General features: G+C 43.3%; 1 protein-coding gene across 1 annotated transcript in view; it reads right to left on the bottom strand.

Annotated features, from left to right (window-relative positions):
- The window catches only part of FER1L5 (fer-1 like family member 5), an 86,748-nt gene extending 81,328 nt beyond the window's left edge, over window positions 1–5,420 (bottom strand). The window contains exons 1-4 of the mRNA XM_067470863.1: window positions 5,305–5,420; window positions 3,209–3,337; window positions 1,283–1,345; window positions 698–748 (exon numbers count right to left, since the gene is read on the bottom strand). Of these exons, the coding sequence (XP_067326964.1) occupies window positions 698–748; window positions 1,283–1,345; window positions 3,209–3,337; window positions 5,305–5,370 (309 nt within the window). The 5' untranslated portion in view covers window positions 5,371–5,420. The remainder of the gene's footprint in view (window positions 1–697; window positions 749–1,282; window positions 1,346–3,208; window positions 3,338–5,304) is intronic.
- Between the last annotated feature and the right edge of the window lie 13,934 nt (window positions 5,421–19,354).

Raw genomic sequence — 19,354 nt, 5'->3', positions numbered from 1 at the left:
GCCTAGTCAAAGCCATGGTATTCCCTATAGTAACCTACGGATGTGAGAGCTGGACCTTAGGGAAGGCTGAGCAAAGGAAGATAGATGCTTTTGAGCTGTGGTGCTGGAGGAAAGTGCTGAGAGTGCCTTGGACTGCGAGAAGATCCAACCAGTCCATCCTCCAGGAATTAAAGCCCGACTGCTCATTGGAGGGAAGGATACTAGAGATGAAGTTGAAGTCTTTCGGCCACATTATGAGGAGACAGCAAAGCCTAGAGAAGACAATTATGCTGGGGAAAGTGGAAGGTAAAAGGAAGAGGGACTGACCAAGGGCAAGATGGATGGCATCCTTGAAGTGACTGGACTGACCTTGAAGGAGCTGGGGGTGGTGACAGCCGACAGGGAGCTCTGGCGTGGGCTGGTCCATGAGGTCACGAAGAGTCAGAGACGACTGAACGAATGAACAACAACATCGGTTGCCAAAGGCATTCATGGTCAAAATCACTGGGTTGCTGTGAGTTTTCCGGGCTGTATGACCATGTTCCAGAAGCATTCTCTCCTGGATGTGGGCAAAACATCAGGAGAGAATGCTTCTGGAACATTGCCATACAGCCAAGAAAACTCACAACAACCCACATGCCTATCCACTTGGAGAGCGCCTGTAGAGAAACCATGATATGCGTCACATCTGATATGACCCAAAGTAGGAGACGCTCACCTTGAATACTCCAATGAGTGAATCCGCTCTTATGGCTCTGGAGTTCAGGACCTAAGGAAATGGCAATCATCACCTGGAAATCCACCATCTACCATAGCTATATCTTTTACATGTTGGTGATAGGTCATGTACATGAACGCAAATGTCTTCTTCTCCCACCCTAAAGCAATAGAACTATCACTTATATCTTCCCAATGCTACTGCCACAATAAGCTCTTGGAACGATAAGCTCTTGGAATACGTGTACATACTGAGCATCCTGTGTTTTCTAAATACTTTATCTCTCTTTGGCGTTCTCTCCTCTGTAGGCCAGAGAACAAACCTCTCTCTTAGGCTTGCATTTCAGCATTTTAACATCTCTGCACTCCGATAAGCTTCATTAACCCCTTCAGAGATAATTTACTGATAGTTCATATGCACCATAGCCTGATGGTCATTTTGTGCAAAATATTTTAAATAATCTTGCACACGGAACAAACTTGGTGTCCATCGAACCACCCAAAAGCAAAGGCATCACCCCCTCAGTTAACCTATGTGGATAATTTTGGATTGCGGAGTATTTTGTGTAAGAAATGATTGGCTTGCCTGTATGGTAATGAATTGATCAAAGAGTCGAAGAGGCATGTCCTTAAAGTTCTTGACAAATATCTGCAGGACAAATAAATACATAGGTAAAATAAACAGAAGGAAGCGAAGAGTGGGTTTAAGGTTTGATGGACATTTAGGGTGGAGACGATAAAGTAAATCTATTTGGTAGCTAATGATTCTCAACCTAGGGGTCGGGACCCCTGAGGGTGGGTTGCAAGGGGGTGTCAGGGAGGTCGCCAAAGACCATCAGAAAACACGGTATTTTCTGTTGATCATGTGGGTTCTGTATGGGAAGTTTAGCCCAATGCTATCGTTGGTGGGGTTCAGAATGCTCTTTGGTTGTAAGTGAACTATACATCCCAGCACCTACAACTCCTAAATGTCAAGGTCTATTTCCCCCAAACTCCACCAGTCTTCACATTTAGGCATATTGAGTATAGGTGCCAAGTTTGGTCCAGATCCATCATTGTTTGACTCCACAGTGCTCTCAGGATATAGGTGAACTACAACTCCCAAACCCAAGGTCAATGCTCACCAAACCCTTCGGAATTTTTTGTTGGTCATGGGAGTTCTGTGTGGCAAGTTTGGTTCCATTCCATCATTTGTGATGTTCAGAATGCTCTTTGATTGAAGGTTAACTATAAATCCCAGCAACTACAACTCCCAAATGACAAAATCAATCTCTCATCCCAAATCCCACCAGTATTCAAATTTGGGTATATTGGGTATTTGTGCCAAATTTGGTCCAGTGAATGAAAATATATCCTGCATATCAGGTATTTATATTATGATTCATAACAACAGCAAAATTACAGTTATGAAGAAGCAATGAAAATAATTTTATGGTTGGGGGTCAACAAAACATGAGGAACTGTATTAAGGGGTCACGGCATTAGGAAGGTTGAGAAACACAGTGCTAGACCCAACTGAAGCTATTCCTGTAATGGGGAGGTTATGTATTGGTTGCCACATACTCAAATAGTGCAGTTTCCACTTGTAAACAAGACAGGTTCTTATATTGTACAAGAAGAATGATAAAAAGAAAAACCAGATCTATGGAAGTAAGGGTACTACCTTCTCTGTGGTGTATGCAAGTGAGCAACTTTAAGAAAGGGTTGGGACTTCTTCATTAGATAAAGGTAAAGGTTTTCCCGTGACATTAAATCCAGTTGTGTCTGCTCATCTCCATTTCTAAGCCGAAGAGCTGGCATTGTCCATAGACACCTCCAAGGTCATGTAGCCAGCATGACTGCATGGAGTACTATTACCTTCCCGTTGGAGTGGTACCTATTGATCTACTCACATTTGCATGTTTTCGAACTGCTAGCTCAGCAGAATCTGGGGCTAACAGCGGGAGCTCATGCCGCTCCCCAAATTTGAACCTGCAACCTTTCGGTCAGCAAGTTCAGCAGGTCAGCACTTTAACCTGCTGCGCCAACGGGGGCTCCCTACATCTTCATTACATTTTAACAACAATAGGCTAAATGTCCATTGCAGGATTTATGAATTCGTAGAATGTTAGTAAAGTGGAAATGTGGCTCTATAATATCATAGTATGTCGTTCTGTTGTTTTCAATTGTATATATCCAAAATATCAGCTTGTGTGTTTTGTTTTGGTTTATTTTTCTTGAATAAAAATTGCTTTAAATAGAGAAATCCAAACCATGGTAATAATATGAGGTTTATCCAGAAAGCAAGGTTACAATATTTTTTTAAAATACAGAGAATGAATATTATTTTAATAAAACTTACAGGAATTGTAGCATTGGGATTACATTATTTTTCCACATAATCACCATTCAGTTCAATACATTAGGAATTGTGGGAGTTGAAGTCCAAAACACCTGAAGGGTCGAAGTTTGCCCATGCCTATTCTAGATCTCATGGGATCCCCCTGCTTCTTCAAGACCAAGGAAAGCCCACCTCGTTGTAGAAAGGGTTATTCCCAGCTTTGATTCGTGTCCGGAAGACGTGGTCCCCGATGTACACCTTCACCACTGGCTTGATGTTGTTTTCCTGCAGTTGCCGGCATTCCAGGATTCGCACCCGCACCTGCAAAGCGGAGAGATGGTCACATTGGTCATACCTTTGAAGACTTTTTGGTTGAAAGGCACAATTCCCATGGCTACTTTGGAGGATTTTGTTGCAGATGGTTATGTCTTGGAAGCACTTTTGGCAAGAAGCACAATTTTCAAGGTTGCTCTGGAGCTGGCAGCCACTGATATCCGCAAGCATGTGGACAATTTCAACAGAAAGGAAGAAACTATGAAAATGAACAAAATCTGGCTACCAGCATTAAAAAAACTCTAAACTTATAACAGTAAATAAAGAACAAAACTGGGTTGTTGTAGGTTTTTTCGGGCTATATGGCCATGTATTGTTGAAGGCTTTCATGGCTGGAATCACTAGGTTCTTGTGGGTTTTTTTCGGGCTATAGAGCCATGTTCTAGAGGCATTTCTCCTGACGTTTCACCTGCATCTATGGCAAGCATCCTCAGAGGTAGTGAGGTCTGTTGGAATTAGGACAATGGGGTTATATATCTGTGGAATGGCTGGGGTGGGGTAAGGAGCTCCTCTCACCTCTGCAGGAGTCTACCGTATACCATGCATAGGGACCACCAAACGCAGCGCCCAGACATGCATCAAGGAACATGAAAGGCACTGCAGACTACTTCAACCAGAGAAGTCAGACATAGCAGAGCACCTGATGAACCAGCCTGGACACAGCATATTATTTGAGAACACAGAAATGCTGGACCACACCAACAACCACCATGTCAGACTACACAGAGAAGCCATTGAAATCCACAAGCAAGTGGACAATTTCAACAGAAAGGAAGAGACCATGAAAATGAACAAAATCTGGCTACCAGTATTAAAAAACTCTAAAATTACAACAGCAAAACAACAGAGAGGAAACAACCAGGCACAGACTAACACCTCCCAGCAAGAGATTTTCCCAGGCTCAGACAGGCCTTCAAATGCTAATGAAGGTGATCAGCTGAAACATTCACACCTAACTGCAGCAGGGAAGAGCTCCTTGCCCCACCCCAGCTATGCCACAGATATATAAACCCATTGTCCTAATTCCAACAGACCTCACTACCTCTGAGGATGCTTGCCATAGATGCAGGCGAAATGTCAGGAGAAATGCCTCTAGAACATGGCTCTATAGCCCGAAAAACCCACAAGAACCTATATGGCCATGGTCTAGAGGCATTCTCTCCTGACGTTTCGCCTGAATCTATGGCAAGCATCCTCAGAAGTAATGAGGTCTGTTGGAACTAGGAAAGAGGGTTTATATATCTGTGGAATAGCTGGGGTGAGACAAAGGACTCTTGTCTGCTGGAGCTAGGTGTGAATGTTTCAACTGATCACCTTGACCACCAAACGCAGCATTGCCCAAACACGAATCAAGGAACTCGAAAGGCACTGCAGACTACTTCAACCAGAGAAATCAGCCATAGCAGAGCACCTGAGGAACCAACCTGGACACAGCATTTTATTTGAGAACACAGAAATGCTGGACCACTCTCACAACCACCATGTCAGACTACACAGAGAAGCCATTGAAATATACAAGCATGTGGACAATTTCAACAGAAAGGAGGAAACCATGAAAATGAACAAAATCTGGCTACCAGTATTAAAAAAACTCTAACATTGCAACAGCACAACAACAGAGAGGAAACAAACAAGGACATCTCATCACTTCTCAACAAAAGTTGGCTCCAGGCATTGTCAGGCCATTATATGCTAATCAAGGTGGTCAGTTGAAACATTCACACCTAGCTCCAGCAGACAAGAGCCCTTTGTCTCACCCTGGTCATTCCACAGATATATAAACCCCTTTTCCTAGTTCCAACAGACCTCACTACCTCTGAGGATGCTTGCCATAGATGTAGGCAAAACGTCAGGAGAGAATGCCTCTAGACCATGGCCATATAGCCCGAAAAAACCTACAACAACCCAGTGATTCCAGCCATGAAAGCCTTTGACAATACATTGGGCTGCCTTACCTGGAATTCCTGCTTTTTGTTCATTGCCAACTTCATGGTGGTCTTTGGCAACTCAATGGTACCCATCTCCTTTGGACCCACTTCTTCCAGGACGGACTCCTTGGCACAAATGGGGCAGCAAACTGGCAAGGACCGCAAGGAAAGAGTTCTGTAGTCACTGTATTGATATGGCACGTTTAGCAAATATTGGAACCATCCCTAAACGGATGTGAATGTTCATTAAAAGAAGCAATGCTTTTTGTAAGATTCTGGAAGATCTAGGTGTTGAAATCAAACTCAAAAGAATATGCTGGAGACAAATGATTTATTTCCTTCTTTCCTCAGTCCATAAAAGACAGTTCTAAAGTTTCCGGCACAAGCACCCTGTAATATAACAGCCCAAGTCCCATCCGCCCTCTAGTGGCCAAACACTGTGCCACAGTTTGTTAAAAAAGGCGTCTCTAGATTCCTCGGTCCTAAATAACTACCGGCCAATTTCTAACCTCCCTTTCTTGGGCAAGGTTCTAGAGCGGGTGGTTGCCTCCCAACTCCAGGGATTCCTGGATGACACCGACTATCTAGTTCTCAACCTGGGGTCCCCAGATGTTTTTGGCCTTCAACTCCCAGAAATCCTAACAGCTGGTAAATTGGCTGCGATTTCTGGGAGTTGTAGGCCAAAAACATCTGGGGACCCCAGGTTGAGAACCACTGATCTAGATCCATCACAGTCTGGTTTTAGACCTCACCATGGTACTGAGACGGCTTTCGTCGCCTTGGTAGATGACCTCCAAAGAGAGCTTGATAGGGGGAGTGTGTCCCTGTTGGTTCTCCTGGATATCTCAGCAGCTTTCGATACCATCAACCATTCTATCCCCCATGCTTTTCAATATCTATATGAAACTGCTGGGTGAGGTTATCTGGAGTTTTGGAGTTGGGTGCCATCTGTACGCAAATGACACCCAACTCTACTACTCATTTCCACCGAATTCCAAGGAAGCCTCCCAGACCCTGAACCAGTGTCTGATGGCTGTGATGGATTGGATGGGGGCTAACAGGTTGAAGCTTAATTCAGACAAGACAGAGGTCCTCCTGGTCAGTTGAGGGGCCAACCGGGGTATTGGGTGGCAACCTGTGCTCAACGGGGTTACACTCCCCCTGAAGGCTCAGGTCCGTAGCTTGGGGGTCCTCCTGGACTCAATGCTGTCGCTTGATGCTCAGGTGTCAGCGGTGGCCGGGAGGGCGTTTGCACAACTCAAACGTGTGGCAGGTGCGACCATATCTCATGAAGTCTGACTTGGCCAGGGTGGTCCATGCCTTGGTTACATCCCAACTGGACTATTGCAATGCGCTCTACATGGGGCTACCCTTGAAGACGGTCCGGAAGTTTGATCTGGTACAGTGGGCGGCAGCCAGGCTCCTTACTGGAGCAAACTATAGGGAGCATACAACATCCCTATTAAAGCAGCTTCATTGGCTGCTGATATGTTGCTGAGCCAAATTCAAGGTGCAGGTCATGACCTATAAAGCCCTAAACAATTCGGGCCCTGCCTATCTCCGCGATCGCATCTCCTTCTATGAACCGGCGCGAGCTCTAAGATCTTCTGGGGAGGGCCTCATCTCGGTCCCTCTACAGTTGGTAGGGACAAGAGAGAGGGCCTTCTCAGCGGTGGCCTCCCGTCTCTGGAACGCCCTTCCAAAGGAAATAAGACAGGCCGCATCCCTCCCCTCCTTTCGTAAGAGCTTGAAGACCTGGTGGTTTCAACAAGCCTTTGAAAATGACCAGTTCTAACTCAGCCCTACACATTGTCTAATATGGCCTTATTCTTCCTACCAATTACCCAGATTCTTTCCTCTAATCAGCCCTGGAATGGACAGCCACAGACCCGTACCTAATATCATTGTTGCCTGCCATAGCATTGCACTTAATTCCTGGCCCCCCTAGAATTTTTGGGCTTGCACAGATCTTGGCCTGGCCTTTTAAATTTTTAATTGCCTTGAACAGGCAGATTTATTTTTAATATATGTGTGTTATGGTGACAATTTTTATGTTTATATTTTGTTTGTTAATCTTATGGTTATGTTGTTTTTACTCTGTATATTTTGTGATATTACTTGGGAACCGCTCTGAGTCCTCTCGGGGAGATGGAGCGGTATATAAATAAAGATTATTATTATTATTATTATTATTATTATTATTATTATTATTATCTGCAATTTCTATTTCCCTCACAGAGCAGATGTCTTATTTACACTATCTTCCCTGTACCCAGCCTCCTTTCCCTCATCTCCCTTCTCTAAGACAGAACCGAAGCAGCCAGTTCCAGGCTCTCTACATGGGGCTGCCCTTGAAGACGGCCCGGAAGCTCCAGCTAGTCCAGCGCGCGGCAGCCATGTTGTTAACCGGAGCGGGATGCAGGGAGCACACAACGTCCCTGCTGTCCAAGCTCCACTGGCTGCCGATTTGCTACCGGGCCCAATTTAAGGTGCTGGTGTTATCCTACAAAGCCCTAAACGGTTCCGGCCCAAAATACCTTGCGAACCGCATCTCGGCCTACGAGCCCACGAGGACCTTGAGATCATCTGGGGAGGCCCTTCTCTCGGTCCCGCCTGCCTCACAGGCACGCCTGGCGGGGACGAGAGAGCGGGCCTTCTCGGTGGTGGCCTCCCGGCTATGGAACTCCCTCCCTGCTGAAATCAGACAGGCGCCTTCCCTCATGGCCTTCCGCAAGGGCCTGAAAACCTGGCTCTTCGAAAAGGGCTTCAACTAAGTGCTCTGTTTTTTGGAATGACCACCGGAATGGACTATGACTATGAGATTGACTATGACCCCAAACTAGACGAAGCGGATTTTTAGATGTGGTGTTATGGTCTTGATTTAATGTAAATTGTTGTCTTTTCTATGTTCTGTACACCGCCACGAGTCGCCCTCGGGCTGAGAGTGGCGGTTAACAAGTGCAAATAATAAATAAATAAATAAATAAAATATGGTGATCCTGACACTTTCAGGACAAATTGTGAGGTTCAACAGGTGTGACTTGTTACCTGCCTGGACGATAAGCAACACCTCATAATACTCAACACTTTTGTCCAACACTCAGTGACACAGAAGCCCTCTCCAATGTTGCAACTATTATTTTATTATAATAATAACTACATCAATGTGTACTTTGCTTTTATCTCAGGAATGAGACCCAAAGTGTCTCCCAATCTTGAAAAACTATGCATCTTAGAAAAAACTTAAAAAATATAAATATTAAAATAGAATGTTTTGAATTGATTAAAATAATTTAAGGAAACCTTGCACAAACTGGCATCCAATGAGGACTAGCACCTCTCCAAGAATCACCATTTTGATCATTTTAAACTACCATCACCTGCTCCATTATTTGCAAGCTTCCTTTGCCAACTTGTGGCTTACTTGTCCTTTATGAACCCAATGATGGTGCTAAGAAGTCTTTACTACTCACTGAGTTTCTGCAAATCATATTTCAACATATCTGAAGTTGGGCGCGGAGCAGGTTCAGGAGGAGAGACACAAACTCGGACTGTAATCGTGCACTGAAATAGAGTTATGTAAAAATGGTTATCCGTTTGTGGAAGGAGAAAAAGAAACCTCCAAAGCAAACTGGGCAAATAAATCCCAATAGGGTCGACGATCAACTGGAAAGAAAACATGGACAATTACTGCAATGTGACAGTGCGAGTGGCGCCACCTATATGCAGAACTGTAAGTTGCAGGATTTGAACTGTTGCATCATGCCTGATTATGCCTTTTTACCCTGTAAATATATAATTGGATTGATTGGTTTTTATAGCTGTCAATCAATGTTGTTTGCACCAGTTGAATTGCTCCTCCTGCTCAATTGTTTGACCCCAACTCTTCCTAGAGAGCAGGACAGTGTTTCCTTTTCCATTCCACCATCAAACTTTCTATCAGATGGACATGAGAGAGAGACTTGGCTCTGAAGCCCTTGATTAAGTTACCTCTCAGCACCACTTCTGAGGTTCTTACCCTTGAGACTTATGCTTCATGTTCAGATCAACCTGGATGACGTTGAGAAGTCTCAAGCGCCTTCAAACCAGTTCTTTGGCACCAGAGGAAGGCTTTGTGCCTTCAAAATATAGGCCATTGGAATTGGGGTTGTGATTATTCCGATATTCACAGCCATTGAGAAAGAGGGACCTGGAAAAGCTTCTCAGCTGAAAAACTCCTTGGACCCAAGACAGCCAGAGACTGTAATGTATATTTTCCTTTACCCCTTTGAAACTTCCACCTTACTGCATTAAAGGGATAACTCTTTGTGAACAATTAAACCTATTTTGAAGTTATCTACAGTGTTTTGGTCCTTGGGAGTTCCAGTTTTCCTAAAAGAGGGCAAGAAGCAATCCCCTGGGGAAAGATGTCACGTCCATGCCTCTTTCACTAAGAGTTATAGCCCCCAGGAGCGACAGCACAGCAATATATAATATCTGCTCCTCTTCCTCTTTCTTCCCCTCCTCCTTCCCTTTCTCCTCCTTTACCTCCTCCTCCTCCAGCTTCTCCTCCTCCTCCTCCTCTTCCTTCTTCTCCTTCTCCTCTTCCCCCTCCTTCTCTTTCTTCTCCTCCTTTACCTTCTCCTCCTTCATTTTCTTCTCCTCCTTTACCTCCTCCTCCTCCACCACTTCCACCTCCTTCTGCTTCTTCTCCTCCTCCTCCTTTGACATTGGTCAAAGATTTCTCCTTAATCTACTTCTTCTTCCTCATCCTCCTTCTCTTTTTCCTTTTTCCTTTTTCCTTCCATCTCTGAGCATAAAAGGAGGAGGAAGTGGATTAAGAAGAAACCTCTGACTAATGTCAAAGAGAAGAAGGAGAAGTAGCAGCAGCAGCAGGAGAAGGAAGAAGAGAATTGGTCAAGGAAGATTGGTACTTTCTTATCACCAAGAGGGCAAATATCAACTAGGTTTTTGAATTAATGTTATTAAAATGAGAAGTGTTTTAATATAATATTATCTTAAGGGAGTAGGATAGTATAGCGGATCAAATGAGTGCGAGGTACATAGAACAGTTTCTCTGGCTGTGTGTTCAGTAAGTGTATATTCGTGCATGTTGTTCTGCTGGATTAGATTTAGTTTTGCAAAATGCTAAACCCTGACACTACTCTCTTTGTATCAGTTGAATAATATTAGCATTAAAGAAAGAACATAAACTCCTCTGGATGCAGCCTTTGGTATCTTGCAATGTGTCCTTTGATGCGATGCTAGAACTCTCTGGCAGAGTAGGTGTCTGCCCAAAACTATAGAAACTCCAGGTTTCCATAGGATGCAAGCTATAGCAGTATTCCAATATGGTATGAATGGTCTTTTGTTTGGGATGGACATGCTGTTCTATGCACATCTATCTATACATTGTATTGTCGAAGGCTTTCATGGCCGGGATCACTGGGTTGTTGTAGGTTTTTCCAGGCTATATGGCCATGTTCTGGAGGCAATTTTTCTCCTGATGTTTCGCCTGCATCTATGGCAAGCATCCTCAGAGGTAGTGAGGTCTGTTGGAACCAACAGACCTCACTACCTCTGAGGATGCTTGCCATAGATGCAGGCGAAACGTCAGGAGAAAAATTGCCTCCAGAACATGGCCATACAGCCCGGAAAAACCTACAACAACCCACTATCTATACATTGTTCATAAATCTCCGAAATGCCCAAAAGTCCCATCTTACTCCGGTCGGCGTCATATCTCTGTCCTTCAAAGGCAGGTCTCTCAAGGTGAGCATCGTACCCAGTTTCTCGGAGGCCTCCGCCAGGAATATTTTGGCGGCTCCAAAATCCCTAAAGAAAAGAAAGAATCCACAAAGAGCTACAAAATATCCTCAGCTGAGGAATATGATACTTGCAGTTAGACTAAAAAAACTCCCCACTGATCACAGCTTCCTGAAAAATGAATGCAGTTTGCTATCACTTGAACCCCCAATAATATGTAATCTTGAGAGGCAATACTATTGCAATTTTGGGAGTTGTAGTTTCACACTGTCTTCAGCCTTGGGTGCTTCTGCACTGCAGAACGGATCCAGTTTGGGACCACTTTGATTGCCATGGTCCCATGCGATCCTGGGAGTTATAGTTTTAACAAGATCCTTTTTAACCTTCTGCGCTGTGAGAGGTCTTTAGCCTCCTTTGCTCAAGATTAATGATGCTACACTTAACTACAGCTCCCAGGATCCCATCGGATGGATGGTCATTAAAGTGGTGCCAAGCTGTATTCATTCTACAGTGTAGACCAGTGTTTCTCAACCTTCCTAATGCTGCAACCCCTTCATACAGTTCCTCATGTTGTGGTGACCCTCAACCATAACATTATTTTCATTGCTACTTCATAACTGTAATTTTGCTACTGTTATGAATCGTCATGTAAATATCTGATATGCAGAACGTATTTTCATTCACTGGACCAAATTTGGCACAAATACATGATATGCCCGCATTTGAATACTGGTGGGGTTGAGGGGAGATATTGATTTTGGTATTTGGGAGTTATAGTTGCTGGGGTTTATAGTTCACCTACAATCAAAAAGCATTCTGAACTCCACCAATGATGGAATTGAACCAAACTTGGCACACAGAACTTCCACGACTAACAGAAAATACAGGAAGGGTTTGGTGGGCATTGACCTTAAGTTTGGGAGGTGTAGTTCACCTACTTTCAGAGAGCACTATGGATTCAAACAATGATGGATCTGGACCAAACTTGGCATGAATACTCAATATGCCCAAATGTGGACACTGGTGGAGTTTGGGGAAAATAGACCTTGACATTTGGGAGTTGTAGTTGCTGGGATTTATACTTCATCTACAATTAAAGAACATTCTGGACCCCGTCAAGGATAGAATTGGGCCAAACTTCCCACACAGACCCCCGTGCCTTGAAGGGACTCGCTGGCACAAACCTCCCTCCAGCCTCATACACTCTCCCTCACCATGCGCCAAGCACACCTGCTCTCCCCTTTCCATTTGGAGTCTCAGAAACTGCCCTCCCCTTGGCTGAGAGGGCAGCCAATCCTAGTGGAGGTGATGAGGAGATATTGGAAAAGTAGATATTGATTTATGTATAAATTGTATGTACTTTACAAGCACTGAAATGTATAGAAAAATCTAGTTCTCTCTGTATAGAAAGAATGCTAACAGGACAAGCAAGCTGCTGTCCAGGCACAGCAAGAGAGGGGCTGAAGAGGGGGGCATGTTATCTATACATTCCAGGAGAGAGATAAGCCTGTCCTAGTGGCAACAGACTGGTACAACTAGGCTCTAAGTAAGGAGCCCCCCTCTCCCTCCTGATAGGTCAAAAGCAGGCCCCTGATGGATGTAAGCTGCTCCTAGAAATATGGCCTTTCGTAAGGGCCTGAAAACATGGCTTTTCGAGATGGCCTTCAACTGAGTGCTATGTTATTGGAAATGACGACCGGAATGGACTACGACTATGAGATTGATTATGACCCCATGATAAGACGAAGCGGATTTTTAGTATAAGTAGATGTTATGTAGTAGTAGAATGTTGTTGGCTGTCTTGAATTATTGTAAACTGTCTTTTCTATGTTTTTGTACACCGCCACGAGTCGCCCTAGGGCTGAGAGCGGCGGTTAATAAGTGCAAGTAATAAATAAATAAATAAATAATAGAAATACACAGAGACATGCCTTTTGTATGTTGGAAAATAGAACTTGAGATTCATATGATGCTAAGGTGACGTAGTGAATGAGGTCAATGTATGTAGATGCATGTTCTTTGTTTGCTTGCATTTGAAGGCTATAAAAGGCATAGTCAGTGCCTATATTGGGGCTCTGGATGCTTTTGGACATAGTCCACTCCAGGGTCCCAGCTGGAAATAAAATCCGTGCTTTTGAGACCGCCGGACTTTTGTTGGGAGGATTCGCCCTCTGTTTCCCAAAAGGAAGAGAAGGACAGGCGGCGAGATCTTCAGCCTTCTATGCCAGAGGGGTTCCTAAGACCACCAGAAATATATATGTTTTCTGGTGGTCTTTGGTGGCCCCTCTGAACCCCCCCCCCCGGGGTCCTGACCCCCAGGTTGAGAAACACTGGTGTAGACAAACTCAAAGCCAAGAAAAGTGAACAGGCTTTGGACAGTACCGGATAAAATCATTGGAGTAAATAAAAAGCATCAACCAAATGACACATTTTGAATGATCTTTCAAAAGTCTTGAATCCATTTTGGGGTTTTCCTGGCGCTCACTTGGATTCTGGTTTAGGATTCCATTCCCGGAAGCGAACGGTCGCAGATGATTTTTTGTCGAGAAGCTCATTGTCTAAGTACCACACCAAGGTCTGCAGAGGAAAAAGGAAAGGAAAGGGTCCGGTTCAAAGTTCAGACTCAAACTCATACTGTTTTTAAACCCCTTGAGCATGCCTTAGAAAGGGCTTTCTCTCACTGCAGAATGAATGCAGTTTGACATTACTTGATTCAATGCTTTGGAATCGTAGGAGTCACCCTTTGAAAGACACAGAACTCTTTGACAGAGAATAATAATAATAATAATAATAATAATAATAATAATAATACTTTATTTGTACCCCGCTACCATCTCCCCAAGGGACTCGGTGCAGCTTACATGAGGCCGAGCCCACAATACATCATTACAAGCAATAACAACAATAAACAATTAAAATAAAACTCATACACAAAAAAGCAATAACAATAACAGTAATACAACACACATTTATGGTAGGGCCAAATGCAATTAAAGTTTAAAAATAATGCTAGGTATGAACAAGGTAGGAGAGATGGGACCCTGGTGAAAGCATACAAGACTGCCAAAGTTGGGGCATGCCTGATTTCCTTGAAAAGTGAGTTCCAGAGTCGAGGTGTCCACCACTGAGAAGGCCCTCTCCCTCGTCCTCACCAATCTCGGCTGCGATGGGAGTGGGAGCGTGAGCAGGGCCTCTCCTGATGATCGAAGAGATCATGTGGGTTCGTATACAGAAATGCTAAAGATCTTGGTGAACTATGACTCCTAGGATTCTATTGCATTCAGCCATAGCAGAAGATGACCGTATTGGTGGTGGCCCCAAGCACGTGAATCTCCTTCCTCGTGTTTTTTTTATCTTTCCTCAGTAAGTTCAGGGCTTGCACACTGCCTCTTACTGTCATGACTCTGTCTACTGAATCTTGGGATCTGTAGTATGAAGAGGCGCTTTGGGTACATCTACACTATAGAATTAATGCAGCTTGGCACCACTTGAACTGCCATGGCGCAATGCTATGGGGCCTCTTTTGACAGTAAAGGCCAAAGACCTGTTAAAACTACAATTCCCAATATTAAGGTATGGCAGTCCAAGTCCTATCAAGCTACATGAATTCTATAATGTAGGTTCACCCTCAGCATTTTCTGTCACAGAGCTCTAGTTCAAGATGTGGCTTAGAGCCCACTAGCAAGAAATTAAAAGTCCACCCTTAAACTACAAATCCCAGCAATCAATTGCATGGCACCTTGGACAGCTCAGGTGGCATGGAAATAAGTTGTAAATACAGAATAAGATTTATACCAAGATGATTTTATTTACCTCATTCCATACGGGGTTTTGCTCCTTTTGAACCACTCTCGTGTCCTTCTCAATGCCTATAAGGGAAATAAAGCATCCCATGAAGTTATTTCACCTCTTTCCCAGCTCACTAAATATTGGTATTAGTTAATAATAATTAATTATACCTATACCTATATCTCTATTAGGAATGGGCAACCCATTGTTCTGAATGGTTATAAAGTACTTATAAAACTAGGGGGCACTGGTGCTTTGCTTCTACAGTGTTGCTAAAGTTCTGGTGGTGAAAATTTCAGAACACTAACAAAACTTTCAAAATGTCATTATAAATGGCAATTCCTAATTGGTTCTGTCATAAAAATCACCAATAACGGAATAATAATGAAATTTTGAAAGTTTTGTTAGAGTTCTGTAATTAAAGTTCATCATATGCTTCAATTGAAGGTGAACTATACATCGCAGTACCTACAACTCCTATAAATCATGGTGAATTCTTCCCAAACCTCTCTAGTATGTTCAGTTGATGACCAATTCTTCTGTTTGCTAGGAAAGGGTTAAGGGAGAGACAGTGGGTGGGGCCATGCAAATTCCACACCAATGGAGAGAGAGAAAAAAACACTGGGATTCATGTGGTGGAGGAAACACATAAAATCTTGGATGAAATGGTCCCCGACTTTGTCTTCACTTGGATGGTGGTCATGATGGTGTTTGTGGAGGACATTGGCAGGGCTCCTGGACATATTCATGGTGCTCACTATCACCTGAAATGTCATTGGAGGGAGGGCCATTTTTTTCGTGTCAGGATTGACTTGAGAAACTGCAAGTTGCTTTTCATGTAACAGAATTGGCCATCTGTAAGGGCGTTGCCCAGGGAAAGGCCTGGATGTTTTACCATCCTGTGGGAGGCTTCTCTCATGTATGTCCCTGCATGAGAAGCTGGAGCTAACAGACAGGAGCTCATCCGGTTCTATGGATTCGAACTGCTGATCTTTTGGTCAGCAGTCCTGCTGGTGTAAGGGGGCTGTTGTCTCCTGAGCAGTGGCCAAATACACACATACATTATTTTCACTTAACGATGATGGACAGGTGACTTGCCCTATGACTGCAACCAAAGGAAGCCACCTATCTGCAGAACCCCTGAAACCTAGGACTGCAAGCAAACGCTCAATACAAAGCAAATAAATTTGGAGCTTCTGGTACAGCCGTACCAGCACAATTAGCTTAGTACAATATCAATATTATATATTACTATATTGTACTATTCCATTATATTGCAATATTATTAGTAATATTGCATGTAATATCAAATATATAATTATAATATATTATTATTAGTAGTATTATTATATTGTATTACATTATAATATAAATATTATATGTATATATAATATATTATATTACATCTATATAAATAAAAATGTGATGTTCGTTTGTGGGACTAACATAACTCAAAAACCACTGGATGAATTGACACCAAATTTGGACACAAGACACCTCTCAGGCCAACGAGTGACCATCACTCATAAAAAACTGAAAAACACAGCAGAAGAGACTTTAAAAGCCAAAAAATAAAAAATACATTACAATGCATGTGCAAAACAACATATTTACACATATACACAAATATATACACACACATATACACAAATATACACACACAAAACACATATACACAGAATGAGCCACAGCAACGCGTGGCAGGGGATGGCTATTTAAAAGTAAATGAATATTTCAAAAGTGGACTAAAATATATTACCTTTGAAGGAGCCGGTCACATAAGTGTCGGGATAGTCAGTGTTTGTGGTGGGGATGTGCGCAGACACAACAACCAGACGAAACATTTTGTTTGGGGACTTTTCTTTCCAAATTCTGCTCCTGTTACAATTTAATTTGTATGGTCCTGATCTGTCCTCTTCTTGGAGAACTTTCCAAAATATTATATCACCTTGAAACAGACCCTTTGTCTCTTTTTTTGGATCCTCTTGGCTCTGCGAAAGGAAGCGTCAAGTCAATGGCATCGATTAAGATCCAAAAGGGCACCTTTCCAATGGAAAAGAGAATGCGTCGGGCTGTAGAATTAAGGCAGGCTGACATCACAAAGGAGAAGGATCGTAGAACCATAAGAAGAAAACGAATGACATCACAATATACAAAGATGACGTTTTGTAAACTGATGTGCAGAAATAGTTCTGGAAAATGCAAAAGGTGCAGATTGAATGCAGTTTGACACCACTTTAGCTGCCACGGTGCAATGCGGATGTGGGGACTGTATCATATTGCCCTCCATCAATGGGCACATCTAGAACAGCGTTTCTCAACCTGGGGGTCGGGACCCCTGGGGGGGAGTTGTAGTTGCTGAGATTTATATTTCACCTACAATCAAAGAGCATTCTGAACTCCACCAATGATGGAATTGAATCAAACTTGACACACAGAACTCCCATGACCAACAGAAAGTACAGGAAGAGTTTAGTGGTCACTGATCTTGAGTTTGGGAGTTGTAGTTCACCTACATCCAGAGAGCACTGTGGACTCAATGATAGATTTGGACCAAACTTGGCACGAATACTCAATATGCCCAAATGTGAACACTGGTGGAGTCTGGGGGAAATAGAGCTTGACAATTGGGAGTTGTGGTTGCTGGGATTTATAATTCACATACAATCAAAGAGCATTCTGAACCTTACCAACAACAGAATTGGGCCAAACTTCCTACACTGGGGTGTGGGTTGGAATGGATTTCATTGGGGTGGAGGTTTAGTAGATGTAAAGAGAAAAGGAAGAGAAGCCTCAGTAACGTACTTTATCAATAACTAGCCATCCCCTGCCACAAGTTGCTGTGGCCCACATGGGGGTTCTGTGTGGGAGGTTTGCCCCAATTCTATTGTTGGTGGGATTCAGAATGCTCTGTGATTGTAGGTGAACTATAAATCCCAGCAACTACAACTCCCAAATGTCAAGGTCTATTTTCTCCAAAATCCACCAGTGTTCACATTTGGGCACATGGAGTATTCATGCCAATGCTCTCTGGATGTAGGTGAACCACAACTCCTAAATTCAAGGTCAATGCTCAAGAAACCTTTCCAGTGTTTTCTCTTGGTCATGGGAGTTCTGTGTGCCAAGTTTGGTTCGATTTCATTGTTGGTGGAGTTCAAGATGCTCTTTGATTGTAGGTGAACTATACATCCCAGCAACTACAACTCCCGAATGACAAAATCAATCCCCTCTACCCCATTAGTATTCAAATTTGGGCGTATTGGGTATTTGTGCCAAATTTGGTCCAGTGAATGAAAATACTTCCTGCACATCAGATATTTACATGACGATTCGTAACAGTAACAAACTGACAGTTATGAAGTAGCAACGAAGATAATGTTATGATTGGGGGTCAGCACAACATGAGGAGCTGGATTCAAGGGTCACGTCATTAGGAAGGTTGAGAAATACTGTGGTTTTGCAAGACCCTCCAATCTTCCCTGAATATTGGGTGGGTCTTGCCAAACTACAACTCCCAGTATTCCATAGTATTCAGACAGTCAAAGCGGAGCCTACAGTGTAGATGCACCCTCCCTGTCATCTTTTTTCTAACTACTAATTTAATTTTGAAATTAAATTGAAAAGCCTGATTCTTCCTCTGCATTGTCACTAGATGTCCCTCATTGCAAACCAGTCACTTATTACAGCAATTCTAAGCTGAAAGTTTAGCTTTTTCCTCCTAGAAGAACCATGGGAATTATAGTCCCAAAAGGATCGTATGAGTGTGCAGTAAGTTTCACCAAGACCGAATCTATATTAGAGAAGGAATGCAGCTTGACACTGCTTCAACTGCCTTGGCTCAATGCTATGGGATCCTGGGAGTTGTAATTTTGCAAGTTCTTTAGACCTCTCCACCATAAAGCGCTGGTGCCACACTAAACTACAAATCCTAGCATTGAAAACCAGTGAAAGTGGTGTCAAACGACATCCATTATACAATGTAGATGCACTGTGGATGGATGGGAATATAAACTGTAATGGAGTCCCTGTATCCAGATATGATGCATTCTTGGACTTCCAGTGGATATGCAAAACCATAGAAAATTGCAAACCATAGGGAAATGAAGGCATTCCAATGCAAACATGCCATCAGGCCAAGCTGGAGGACCCAAAAATGCCTAAATGCAACTACGAAGTATATTCCCGTCTTCAGTGTGCCGGTCTCCCCTTCCCTTATTCACAACCGCTGTTGCAAAATGTGCGTAAGGCTGGGAGCTTCCAGACCCAACTATCATAATATCACTCTTTCGGTTCACCTCCCTTCCTTCCCTTCCCTTCCCTTTGGAGATGCGCTTTCCTCCTTCTCCTCCCAGTTTTTGCGCATGGAAAAGAAAGCCATCCGCTCTCATGAGCACATATCAAAGTGTGCAATGTTTCCAATTGGCCACATGATGGCATTGGATAATCTAGAGTGGAGGTTGGATAACCGAGACTCTACTGTAGTTGTTGTTCTTGTTATGATTGTTTGTAAATACAACCAATAAAAATGAATTGGAAATGTTTG

Source organism: Anolis sagrei, chromosome 7 (genome assembly GCF_037176765.1).
Source record: "Anolis sagrei isolate rAnoSag1 chromosome 7, rAnoSag1.mat, whole genome shotgun sequence".
NCBI lineage: Eukaryota > Metazoa > Chordata > Lepidosauria > Squamata > Dactyloidae > Anolis > Anolis sagrei.
The sequence above is the reverse complement of the archived record's forward strand: the minus strand, read 5'-3'. Positions and strand labels throughout refer to the sequence as shown.